Source organism: Schistocerca cancellata, chromosome 1, assembly GCF_023864275.1.
Source record: "Schistocerca cancellata isolate TAMUIC-IGC-003103 chromosome 1, iqSchCanc2.1, whole genome shotgun sequence".
In the NCBI taxonomy this organism is placed as follows: Eukaryota; Metazoa; Arthropoda; class Insecta; order Orthoptera; family Acrididae; genus Schistocerca; species Schistocerca cancellata.
In genome coordinates this window covers 421,346,203-421,359,239 of record NC_064626.1, presented here as the reverse complement: position 1 = coordinate 421,359,239, position 13,037 = coordinate 421,346,203, and the positions used below count along the sequence as shown (strand labels likewise).

At 36.4% G+C, this 13,037-nt stretch overlaps 1 protein-coding gene across 3 annotated transcripts in view; it reads right to left on the bottom strand.

The window, feature by feature from the left end:
- The window catches only part of LOC126176019 (uncharacterized), an 88,457-nt gene that overhangs the window by 41,165 nt on the left and 34,255 nt on the right, over nucleotides 1-13,037 (bottom strand). For all 3 annotated transcript variants that reach the window (XM_049923145.1, XM_049923152.1, XM_049923160.1), the window contains one exon: nucleotides 11,564-11,672. In XM_049923145.1, the coding sequence (XP_049779102.1) occupies nucleotides 11,564-11,672 (109 nt within the window). The remainder of the gene's footprint in view (nucleotides 1-11,563; nucleotides 11,673-13,037) is intronic.

Here is a 13,037-nt window from a genome sequence, read left to right as displayed (position 1 = left end):
TTCTATTATAAACATGAATTAAGCTATACAGCTACTGAGAAAGAACTGTTAGCAGTAGTATGGAGTATCTACAAATTTCAAACACTAATATGGGGTTCAGAAATCAATATTTATACAGATCATCAAGCTCTGTCTTTTTTAATGAGTAGTCAATTGTTACACAGTAGATTAATGCGATGGATGCTTTTCTTACAGGAATATGATATTAGGATACAATATATAAAAGGTTTCAAGAATATTGTACCGGATGCTTTGTCTAGATTACCCATAGGAATGGAAGAATTAAAACGTACAGAAGGACCCGGCATTATTTTTTCAATTAATTTTATGTCAGTAGAATATCCAAACATCAGGGTACAGGAGATGACTCAAAGAATAACACAAAATGTCCATAATGATTCCTATTTTACAGAAATGTTTGTTATGTTCATTACGAATTCCTTACCTCCTAATCGAGTAGGAAAATGGAAAATTATAGGTCACAGTTTGTTTTGGAGAGAGAGCATGATATCGCAATGTTGGCGCTTATGCATCCCTAAGGTAATGGAAGATGCACTTGTGTGGTATGTTCATACAGGATATGGACAACTTGGAATCAAAAAGTGTATAGCTCATATGAATGAGTTTTATTATTTTAAGAAGCTAGGGCACAAGGTAGCATCTTTAATTAGAACCTGTGAGAGCTGTCAGAAGGTGAAAGAGAATAATACTCATGTTAAATACAAAATGTATCCGATTATTCCTAAGTCATTACATGATCTCACAGCAGCAGATTTTTTTGGGCCAGTTCTGAAAGGAAAGGAAGGAAGGAGTGTCATACATTTTGGTCATCATTGAGTGCTGGTCAAAATATGTTAAGCTACATCCCATTAATAAAGCAAATATGCCGACAGTTATACACTGTTTACAACAATACTTTCTGGAGGTAGGTAAACCGAAACAGTTCCTCACCGATAATGGTCCACAGTTTGTGAGTAACGAATTTAAAGAATTTCTAGTGTGGGAAGGTATTCGTCATGTGTTAATATCCAACTATAACCTGTCCTCAAATCCATGCGAACAAGTAATGAAGGAAAATGGAAAACTATGCCGTACTTACTGCTACAAAAAACATCCTTTATGGGCAACAAAAATTAAATACTTTGAACTTATTCTAAATGAATTACCACATTTGTCGACTGGGCTAACAGCATTAGAAGTAATAGGTAAACCCTTTGTAGGAGAACCTCTCATTAAATGTTTCAGTTGGCCTGAACAACCAAGTGTCAAATACGAAATGAACCAGGAAAGAGTTTCTAAGGATTTAGTTGGAAAGGCCCAACAAAGGGTGAATAAGCATAAGCTGTAGAACCTCACTACAAGGTCAATGACCTAGTTCTCGTCAAACATCTTCAAACCTGTGCCCTGAAGAAAGAGAGACATAAGTTTTTCCAAAAATATGAAGGACCATACCAGGTACAGACAGTAGTCCACCCTAAGAGATTATTTTTAGTATATCCTACAACTGGATCAGATAAAGGGAAGTACAATGTGAAAGACGTAAAGTTGTATATCCCCCAGGGACGTTAACATTCTGAGTTAACGGGCGGAGTGACGACTGTCAGATCCCGAGTTGTTTTCGATGTTTCTTCGAAAATAGTTTTCCCACACCAAACTCACTTCAAATCTAAAACTATTCAGTCATATATTCCAAAATCCTAAACTATCCTATAATCTTATTACCTAGAAAACTGGATATGAACACAACTTAGGAGAATCACAAAATAAGAAAGGGAGTGATCTCTAGACATGAAATAAAATGAGTACAATATTATATTAGCAAAACTGTAATATTATAGTACTATATAAACAGTGAGATCTAGACAACATAAACTGAATGGGATATTATATTTCTGGAAAAATATAATATCAGGTGAATATCTGAACAACCGTTATACTGTAGTGTATAGATTATCTATTTTGTATAGAATATTTTATACCTTTTATGAGATGTGATGAAAATGGGAGGGTTTGTATCAAATTTGGAAAGGGGTGGGTATTGTGGATAAAAGCATGGTAGTGTTTCGAATTTTTGCGTAAATTCTAGAACCACTCGGCCTTCTACCGTCTCGAACACACGATATTTTAAATATAAGTGTGAGAGAGCCTATCTACTGCACGCCACCTGCCTGTGTGTGCAGGTCTGAGGTATGTAGTAAGAAGACTGTAGACACAGTGGTCGAACGGCACTGACACGTGTTTGCCGGTCGCGCCATGGAAGTTTAATGAAAGAACACGGCAGACTCAAGGAACTTCTGTGTTATTCCGTGCTGTTTTATAACTTTGACTATTGTAGTGAAAAAAGGAAGAACAGTTGAAATATTGTTAATTAATGCTCATCTTGGACTTGGAGAGGATAAGACGTGTATTCAGATTCAGGATGAGAATGGACTTGGGTTTTAAGCCAACTTTCTCTTATGTGTAAATGAACTTTGTTTCTAACCTTTGGATATGTGAGGAGACTTACTTGACAAAGTTTGTTTATGTGGAGAATGAGATTTGTAAAAGTTTGATGTTTAAATATACATAGTTCAGTGAAGCAAAAGAAACTGCGTAAGTCTGGTTATTTTTATAAGTAGAAAGAGTCTTGAGAAATCCCTGTTCCTAGCAAATATACTTCGGAGAAGAAGAGAAAAGAAGGTTGCGGCAGCAAGATAACCAGCAAGGAAAGTCGACTGACAGTCTCAAGTAAGTCATATCGTTAAAGAAGTGAGAGTGTACACATATACTTCACCATTTTAAGTTGTCCAAAGCATTAGAACAAGGCATCTGATCACCGGGCAACAGAAAGCTCACTGCTCAGCATCTACTGCACTGCATGGGTAGTCATCAGATAAATGGAACACCCTAAATTATACAAATAGCGTGTTGTGTGTATGACAGTAACCTAGTAGATGACACATTGCTATTACATGTAGTAGCTTTCTTTCATTAATTAAATGGGCTTTTGATTAAATTTATATAAAATGTGTATTATATAAATGATATATTCTAGAAAAGTATAAGAAGTAAATCAGCAGATGTGTCTCTCCAAGCTCTTCAACTCTTCCGTTTCAAATCAAAACTGAAGAATTTCCTCGTGGGTCACTCCTTCTATTCTGTCGAGGAGTTCCTTGAAAAATTAAGCTGATTCTTATTGCACTGTTGATCGAGTTTACTTAAACTTATAGACTGACTTTTTCCGGGTCCATAAACATTTATTTTTATCTGTTATTACTTTTATATAAGATGAACATCAACAGAAGCAAAATGAGGATAATGGAATGTACTCGAATTAAGTCGGGTGATGCTGAGGGAATTAGATTAGGAAATGAGACACTTAAAGTAGTAAAGGAGTTTTGCTATTTGGGGAGCAAAATAACTGATGATGGTCGAAGTAGAGAGGATATAAAATGTAGACTGGCAATGGCAAGGAAAGCGTTTCTGAATAAGAGAAATTTGTTAACATCGAGCATAGATTTAAGTGTCAGGAAGTAGTTTTTGAAAGTATTTGTATGGAGTGTAGCCATGTATGGAATTGAAATGTGGACGATAAATAATTTGGACAAGAACAGAATAGAGTAGATCACATAACTAATGAGAAGGTATTGAATAGAATTGGGGAGAAGAGAAATTTGTGGCACAACTTGGACTAGAAGAAGGGATCGGTTGGTAGGACATGTTCTGAGGCATCAAGGGATCACCAATTTAGTACTGGAGGGCACCGCGGAGGATAAAAATCATAGAGGGAGACCAAGAGATGAATACACTAAGCAGATTCAGAAGAATGTAGGTTACAGTAAGTACTGGGAGATAAGAATCTTGCACAGGATAGAGTAGCATGGAGAGCTGCATCAAACCAGTCTCAGGACTGAAGACCAAACAACAACACATTACTTTTATCTTGTAATTTCATGTACTGACACATTCCAAGACCTTCGAGACTTGCTCCTCAATTTTGTCCTACGGAACTTGACATGTAAATGAATAAATAAAAGCCATTGCATTTATCATCTTGGTTAAATAGTTATTAATTTTACAAGAATGTGTCTTTACCTTTTTCTATTACCTAATGAATTCCAATTTACATATTTAATGTCGAAGGTCTGTCAACCATCAATTGTCATTAATATTATATTAATGATTTTTAGATTAGGACTGTCTGTATACAACTTAATAAAGACAATATTTGTTATGCTAGACATGTTTTGCCTCGATTTTTTAGGCCCATCAATGGCCTGATATAAATATACATTTTAATTTGTATACAGCACTTTCAACTTACATATTCAGTTATTGTATCTGTAAGTTACAATCAGTATCAATGCATTCAGAATAATTTCACATGAAACTTGTCTATACCATCCTTGTTGCTGCCCCATTCTACAGCTTTCAAAAACAAAAAAATCTCTCTCTATTATAACAGAAATAGCAGGAAATTTACCCATGATATTTTCCAAGTTTTTTTCTGAAATGTTCTGCCACTAGACAGGTGGTCAATAAAAGCATCTGTTTACCACATTTGACCCACTTTTCATTCTTACCTTACCCCACATTATTTTGCAACCAGAAATTACATAACATCTGTAGGTATTTTACCTTATCTCATATTATTTTGTATCCAAAAATTATATAACATCTCTAGGTATTATTGAGTTCTTTCCTGTCATGAATATGTTGCCACTGTTATCATCTAGCCTATCCTTACGTTATATATTCTAATATGAATTTCGGATTTTACCATTATTTGTTCCTTGTTTCAGCCAGTTTTCTGATCCCAGTACTATGTGAGCATTATTACCTTTAATAAGCAAGATCAAAACTGGAACCTTATCGTGGATGCTCCTGCAGATGGCTAATACCCTACTTACATTTCTAGTGCACAAACGACTTACTGAGAGGGCTGGGGAGAGGGGGTGTACAATTCTCTAACAGTGGAGGTCAAAGAATTCACCTCTGAGACTTTCACAGAATGGCCGACAAATCATAGAATTTAATACTGTGAACAGACAGACATTGTCTACAACAATGAAATAATTTAGTGTCCCAGAAAAACTGATGCAGCTTGCAACAATGTGCACTTAAAACTAAAATTTTAGAGTTATAGCTCAAAATAAGCTCTCAGAAATGTTCTTTGTTGCATCTATAGTGAAACAGTTTTCAACTAGTTACAGAGAAGACTATCAGGAAAATAAAGTTATCACATCTTGAAACTGAATTAGAGCTCAGATGTGATGTGCGTATGCACATGCACATGATGTATTACAATATACAACAGCTTACTTGAAACAGTGCTGGAAATTAATATCAACTAAATCAAATACTTTGTTATGGCATTGCAAACCAATACAGAATGGCTTGAAAAATTAATACAGAAGAATTTGAAAGAGTAAAACAGTTCACTCATCTTAGAATGATTTTAACTGCAGACAATGATGTCAAAGAAGAAATACACTGCAGAACACAAAAAGCAAGTATGAATCATTATTCATTGCTGGTACTAATAAAAAGAAACCTCATGTCAAGAAATTCAAAGATATACATCTATAAAATTCTTATCTTACCTGTTCTAACATACGATTGTGGCACTTAAACATTAATCAAATCTGAACAGGCAAAACTGAACTCTGCGACAGCACAATTTTGAGGAAAAAAGGAAATTCATGACTGTAAAAATACATAAAACAAGGAAAGGCAACCACTTATCTACAGAAGATTGGTACATAGTGCACAGAAAAACATAATAAAAAACGTTTAACACTAGCTTTCGAGCTCTTGCTCTTTTACTAGTATGAGTACACACATTCACATAAAACCTCAGAGACACCAAAATGTATACGCTGGGAGTAGTGGCGAGCATGTAAGTTTGGGTGTCTGTGGTTGTGAGCGTGAATGTGTGCACTCTTACTAGAAAAAGAGGAAGAGCTTGAAGCATAGTTCAGGCTGAACTTTTGTTAAAACGACCACACCCAAGTATAGGTCGGGCTCTGATTTTCTCGACATACGAGTCACCTACTGCTCGAAAACTGGACTCATTTCATATTAAGACAATGTACAGACATATTACAACCTGTCCCTTGACTGGTGTTGCCTTTTGCTGTCAATTTCTAGAATTATTTCGAAAGAAACATTGGCGAATGGAACAGATGCTGTTGTGGATGATTGAGCCAATATGATCACACTGATGTAGTATCATGAGTGTAAACTTATGTTTTACAGTTTGCTGTAATTCTGCTGCAATTACATCATGTATGTTGAGTGATCAAAAAATTTTGGAAATTCAAGAGGAAGAAATTGCTCAATAATTCACCTTGCATTTTTTTCTCACGAGGATAATTATATTTTCTGCCATCATTATTTTAAAATGTGTAATCCATCAGACCACCCATGAACCATGGACTTTGCCGTTGCTGGGGACTCTTGCGGGCCTCAGCGATACAGAGAGCCGTACTGTAGGTGCAACCACAACGAAGGAGTATTTGTCAAGACATCAGACAAACTTGTGGTTTCTCATGAGGGCATCATTCTTTTCAGTAGTAGCAGGGGCAACTGTCTGGATGTTTGACCGATCTGGCCTCGTAACATCAACCAAAATGGCCTTGCTTTGCTGGTACTATGAAAAGGCTCAAAACAAGGGGAAACTACAGCCAATGATGACATCCTCTTGGGTAACATATTCTGGAGATGAAATAGTCCCCCATTCGGATCTCTGTACAGCGACTACTCAGGAGTACATCGTCGTCATGAGAAACAAAACTGGCTTCTACAGATTGGAGCATGGAATGTCAGATCCCTTAGTCAGGCAGGCAGGTTAAATTTAAAAAGAGAAATGGATAGGTTGAAGTTAGATATTGTGATTAGTCTATTTCCGTGGCACGAGGAACAAGCCTTCTGGTCAGGTGAATACAGAGTTATAAATGCAAAGCCAAATAACTATAATGCTGGAGTAGGTTTAATAATAAAATTAAAAAAAAATAGGAACACGGATATGCTACTATGAACAGCATATTAAACGCATTATTGTAGCCAAGACCGACACAAAGCCCAAACCTACCACAGTAGTACAAGTTTATATGCCATCTAGCTCAGCAGATTATGATGATATTGAAGAAATGTATGATTCGATAAAAGAAATTATTCAGACAGTTAAGGGAAACGAAAATTTAATAATCATGAGGGCCAGAATCCGATAGTAGGAAAAGGAAGAGAAGGAAAAGTATTGGTTAATATGGACGAGGGTAAGGAATGAAAGAGGAAGCCGCCTGGTAGAATTTTGCACAGAGCATAACTACTTTATCATAGGTAGAACTTAGTTTAAGAATCATGAAAGAAGGTTGCATATGTGGAAGAGGCCTGGAGATATTGGAAGATTTCAGATAGATTACATAGTGGTAAGACAGAGATTTTGGAACCAGGTTTTAAATTGTTAGACATTTCCAGGGGCAGATGTTGGCTCTGACCACAGTTTATTGGTTATGAAGTGTAGATTAAAACTGACAAAAATGCAAAAAGGTAGGAATTTATCGAGATGAGACCCGGATAAACTGAAAGAACCAGATGTTGTAGAGAGTTTGAAAGAGAGCATTAGGGAATGGCTGACAAGAACAGAGGAAAGAAATAAAATAGAAGAAAAATGGGTAACTTTGAGAGATGATATAGTGAAGGCAGCAGAGGCTCAAGTATGGAAATCCTAGTAGAAATCCTTGGGTAACAGAAGAGATATTGAATATAATTAATGAAATGAGAAATATAAAAATGCAGTAAATGAAGCAGGCAAAAAGGAATATAAACATCTCAAAAATGAGATCGACAGGAAGTGCAAAATGGCTATGCAGGGATGGCTAGAGGACAAACGTAAGGATGTAGAAGCATTATGGGTAAGATAGATACTGCCTACAGACCTTGGGAGAAAAGAGAACCACCTGTATGAATATTGAGAGCACAGAAGGAAAACCAGTCCTAAGCAAAGAAGGGAAAGCAGAAAGTTGGAAGGAGTAAACAGTGGGCCTATACAAGGGTGATGTGCTTGAGGGCAATATTATGGAAATGGAAGAGGACCTAGATGAAGATGAAATGGGGGATATGACACTACGTGAAGAATATGACAGAGCACTGAAAGACCTAAGTCGAAACAAGATCCCGGGAGTAGACAACATTCCATTGGAACTACTGACGGCCTTGGGAGAGCCAGTCCTGACAAAACTCTACCATCTGGTGAGCAAGATGTATGAAACAGGCAAAATACCCTCAGACTTCAAGAAGAATATAATTATTCCAATCCCAAAGAAAGCAGGTGTTGACAGATGTGAAAATTACCAAACTATCAGTTTAATAAGTCACAGCTGCAAAATACTAATGCGAATTCTTTACAGACGAATGGAAAAACTGATAGAAGCCAACATCGGGGAAGATCAGTTTGGATTCCTTAGAAATGTTGAGTGAGGAAACACTGACCCTACAACTTATCTTAGAAGATAGGGTAAGGAAAGGCAAACCTACATTTCTAGTATTTGTAGACTTAGAAAAAGCTTTTGACAATGCTGACTGGAATACTCTCTTTCAAATTCTGAAAGTGGCAGGTGTAAGATACAGGGAGCGAAAGGCTATTTACAATTTGTACAGAAACTAGATGGCAGTTATAAGAGTCAAGGGGCATGAAAGAGAAGCAGTGATTGAGAAGGGAGTGAAACAGAGTTGATCCTATCCCAGATGTTATTCATCTGTATAATGAGCAAGCAGTAAAGGAAACAAAAGAAAAAATTGGAGTAGGAATCAAAATCCCTGAAGAAGAAATAAAAACTTTGAGATTTGCCAAAGACATTGTAAATCTATCAGAGACAGCAAAGGACTTGGAAGAGCTGTTTAACGGAATGGACAATGTCTTCAAAGGAGGATATATGAGGTGTGACTGGAAAGTTTTAAGAATGGATCCGCTACTGCTTATTGGTTTGGCGGGCAGGCACACGGAGGGTGGGGAGTGAATCATTGCCGTGTCCTTGAACGCCCTCTGACAGGAAACTGTGTTTCCTTTATTCAATTCATTGTGGCAGCTGGTTGAGTGCGGGTCTATTAGGGCTTGTTGCCAGATTCTGTCTGCGCGAAAATGGACGTAAAAATAGAGCAATGAGTTTGTGTGAAATTTTGTTTTAAAACCAGGAAATCAGCTTCTGAGACTTACGAACTATTAAAAACAGCTTTTGGAGTAATTGTCTTAGCCAGTCAAATGTTTTTGTCTGATTCAACAGTGTTAAAAATGGCTGTGAATCATTTGAAGATGATCCTCAAAAAAAAATGAAAATGTTGTGAAAGTTCGCGACTTAGAGTGCTCCGATCGTAAACTTACAATTAGGAAGATGGCTGATGAACTTAATTTAGTTTCTATACAGTTCAGCCAATTTTAACTGAAGATCTGAACATGCGTCAAGTGTCCGCAGAATTCATTCCAAACATGTTGTCTCAAGTGACCAAAGACAATACCCACTTGAAGTGTGCCAAGATCTGATTAGTCAGACTAAAAATGACCCAGATTTGTTAAATAGGGTAATTACAGGTGACGAATCATGGGTATATGGATACGATCCTGAAACCAAAGTGCAGTCTTTACAGTGGAAGACTCCAGTTCACAACAACCAAAAAAAGCACGAAAAAGTCGTCGAAGGTGAAGACAATGTTGGTGATTTTTTCCGATTCTACCGGTATTGTGCATCACAAATTTACCCCTGGAGGACAGACAATTAACAAGGAATACTAAAAATGTGCCCTTGAGCATTTATGTGAAAAGGTGCGGAAGAAAAGGCCTGCATTGTGGAGAGACTGGAGTTGGGTGCTGCACCATGACAATGCTCCGGCTCATCGTGCCTTCACCATCGTTGAAGTTTTGACCAAATTCAAAATTCCTGTGCTTCCATAACTCCCATATTCCCCTGATTTGGCCCCTGCGGATTTATACCTGTTTCCTAAACTGAAATTTTCACTAAAAGGAAAGCGATTTGACTCGATTGAAGACATCCTTGCAAATACGGAGAGTGTCCTTAACACACTTCAGGAAAAAAATTTCCAGGAAGTCGATGTGCTCAGTCAGAAGAGGACTGTTTTGAAGGAGAGGCTTCACAGTAGCCTGTAAGTACCACCACTGTACAATTACAAGCCCATTCTTAAAACTTTCCAATCACACCTAGTAAGATGAACATCAACAAAAGCAAAATGAGGATAATGGAAATAAGACGAATTACGCAAAGTTATTTGAAGGTACAAAATTATGTTCATTAGTATTAAAAATCACAAAAAAGCAATGTTGGAGTTTCCAATAATAATATTTTGTCCAATGAGTCAGATATAAACGATCTTTCACAAATGACATTTAACGAAGAGTTTGATTTAATTGCAGATGATGCTGACATACAGGAGTTAGATGAGGATGGGTGTCCTGTACATCATTACATAAGTGGCTGCTGCTCATATTGAATCATTAAGAAAAATAAATGTTATTATTGTAAAATGTATCTTACAGCAGATGATGAGTACATAAAAGGTGACCAAAATCCTTCCCAATAGAGGTGGACTGTGTTGCCCTAGTAAGGATGTTGTAATATTTTGTTTCATATGCATATGCTACTGCAAAGAAATTGCTTACTGACAAAGAAGAGTTGTTTGTTTGGAAAAGATACCACAGAACTGTGTTGTTTTGTGTATGTTGTAGCAACTTCCCTGATCATTTATTTGTTGAGTTTGATTGTACTGCAAATCACACTGTACATAAAATCATTGACTGTATACCTGGTCTTGTGGTCAATATTCTTTTGAATAATTATACCAAAAGAGTCAATGAGATTATAAATACAAATAGTATTGCAACACTCAGGAGAGAGAGAACTTAACTGAAAATTTGGTTCTGTGAAGGTTTTTGTATTTTTAAGCACAAAAAATAATTAAATAATTATGTAAATAAAAATATTAGTTCCTTGCTTACTGAATTTCCTAACCTTTCCTTGATTCCCCGAAGCCAGTTTTTGTACAGATAATACAAAATTTCACTTACCTGCAAATTAAGTTTCAATATGATATTACAAAAAAAGGAAATGTATCGTAAAAATAAGAGAACATATATTCATTATTTAAGGTAACAGAATTTCCTTTTTATTTTAGATAAGAATTTAATAAACGTTAAGTTCAATATAGGCTAGCAGCTCAAACCATCGCGCACAGTAGTATAACGACTCTAGATGACATGATATACGGAGTGTTGAGGCCTTTTTTTCTAGGTGGCACTGTGTGAACCCGATCCCAGACAACAATAGATTTATAAAAGAAAGGGCACGAGTGTCGGCAAAATTTTCCAGTTGTCTGGAAAGTAGCATAACTCACACAATAAAAGCTACCAAAACCATTGGGTTCATTTAAATGAACTTTAAATATAAAAAACATCATTAAGTACAAACAGAGGTTGTGTACTTGTTGCAGTAGAGAAGCAAACTTCAATCACTGATTTAGAAACTTAGACAGAACTAATTATCAGGTCAGTATAAAATTTGTGTATTGTACTTACCAGTAATATCACCACTTTCACTGCATTTGTGATATGTGGCATTGATATCAGCAAACATTATTGTAGCTTGGTCCTGGATGTTGTAGCGAATGAATGGCTGAAGCACGAGCTACAAAGATTTCGAACAGTATGAGGTACAATTTACTCAATTCTTATTGTGTACCTCATAAAGAAATAGAAATTAATGTAAGCAACAATTTTCAAATAAACTTCTTTTGTGGAAATTCCTAAGCTTGCCTAAGTCTAAAGAAATATAAAGATACAATTTTTAAATCACATCTAAAGCAGTCAGGTACTTATTGCCTTTACATTGCTGACCAACATTAAATAGCTGCATCAGGTATCTAACAACAGACAGCACCATGCCTTTCTTGTTCCAATTGCTAAAATGAGTAAAGTACACACTGATCATCAGTTAGATGTCAAAACTGTTCCAAGGATGCCAAGTCACCAACAATCAAGCTATCCAGAAGATATGTGAATGGAACAATTGTTGCCAGCTTGTATGTAACACAATCACTGATGATGATGTAACAAGTGATACCTGATTTACAGACACCTGAGCAAGTTGTCTTTATGTGGTGTGTGGTAGCTGTGAGCCCCCCCCCCCACCGCCGCACCCTCTTTGCCACAGTTCCATTTAGGCTGCATTTGGTGTACATCAGCTGAGTCAAAGTTCTATTAATTACCCTTTTTTATGCAACTACTGTTTTTCTTCGATTGAATTTTCCACATAGTTCAAAAATTTTCAGATCAGTTTTTAAATGTAGTTGTAGCACAGCCATCAAACAATTGCAATAGTCACTACACCCTACTTAGGCCAACCCAGGACATAATTTTTAAATTGCTTGGAAATCTTAACAATTTACTGAAACACTAAACTTTATTTATTCAGTTGTATTTTTTACTGGTCCTGACTTCACACTACTAAACTTGTTACTGTTATTAGCAGTAAAGCAAACCAACTTTTTCTTCATGTTTGCATTTTTTCACACTGCAAAAGATACTGTGACAAAATTTGTGCAGTTTTATCTGGTACATCATCAAAATTTAAAAGTTTAAATGAAATTCCCCTGCCCCAGATTGAAATATCTTACAACAATTGGAACAAGTAATACTTACTTATGTTTGAGCACTCCATCTTTATTGTAATGTAATTAATGTTTTCCAAAGAACGCAACACATTAATAAACATACATGGCGAAATAATGTTAACATTAACTGACTTGGTATTAGTTCTGAGAGATTTTGGATCACATTATTTCTAACCATTTCAGATGTGCAGTCTCATGTCTTGAAACTGAGATCGTGTCTAACAGTTGTTATTGTTGTTGTTGTGGTCTTTAGTCCAGAGACTGGTTTGATACAGCTCTCCATGCTAATCTATCCTGTACAAGCTGCTTCATCTCCCAGTACCTACTGCAACCTACATCCTTCTGAATCTGTTTAGTGTATTCATCTCTTGGTCTCCCTC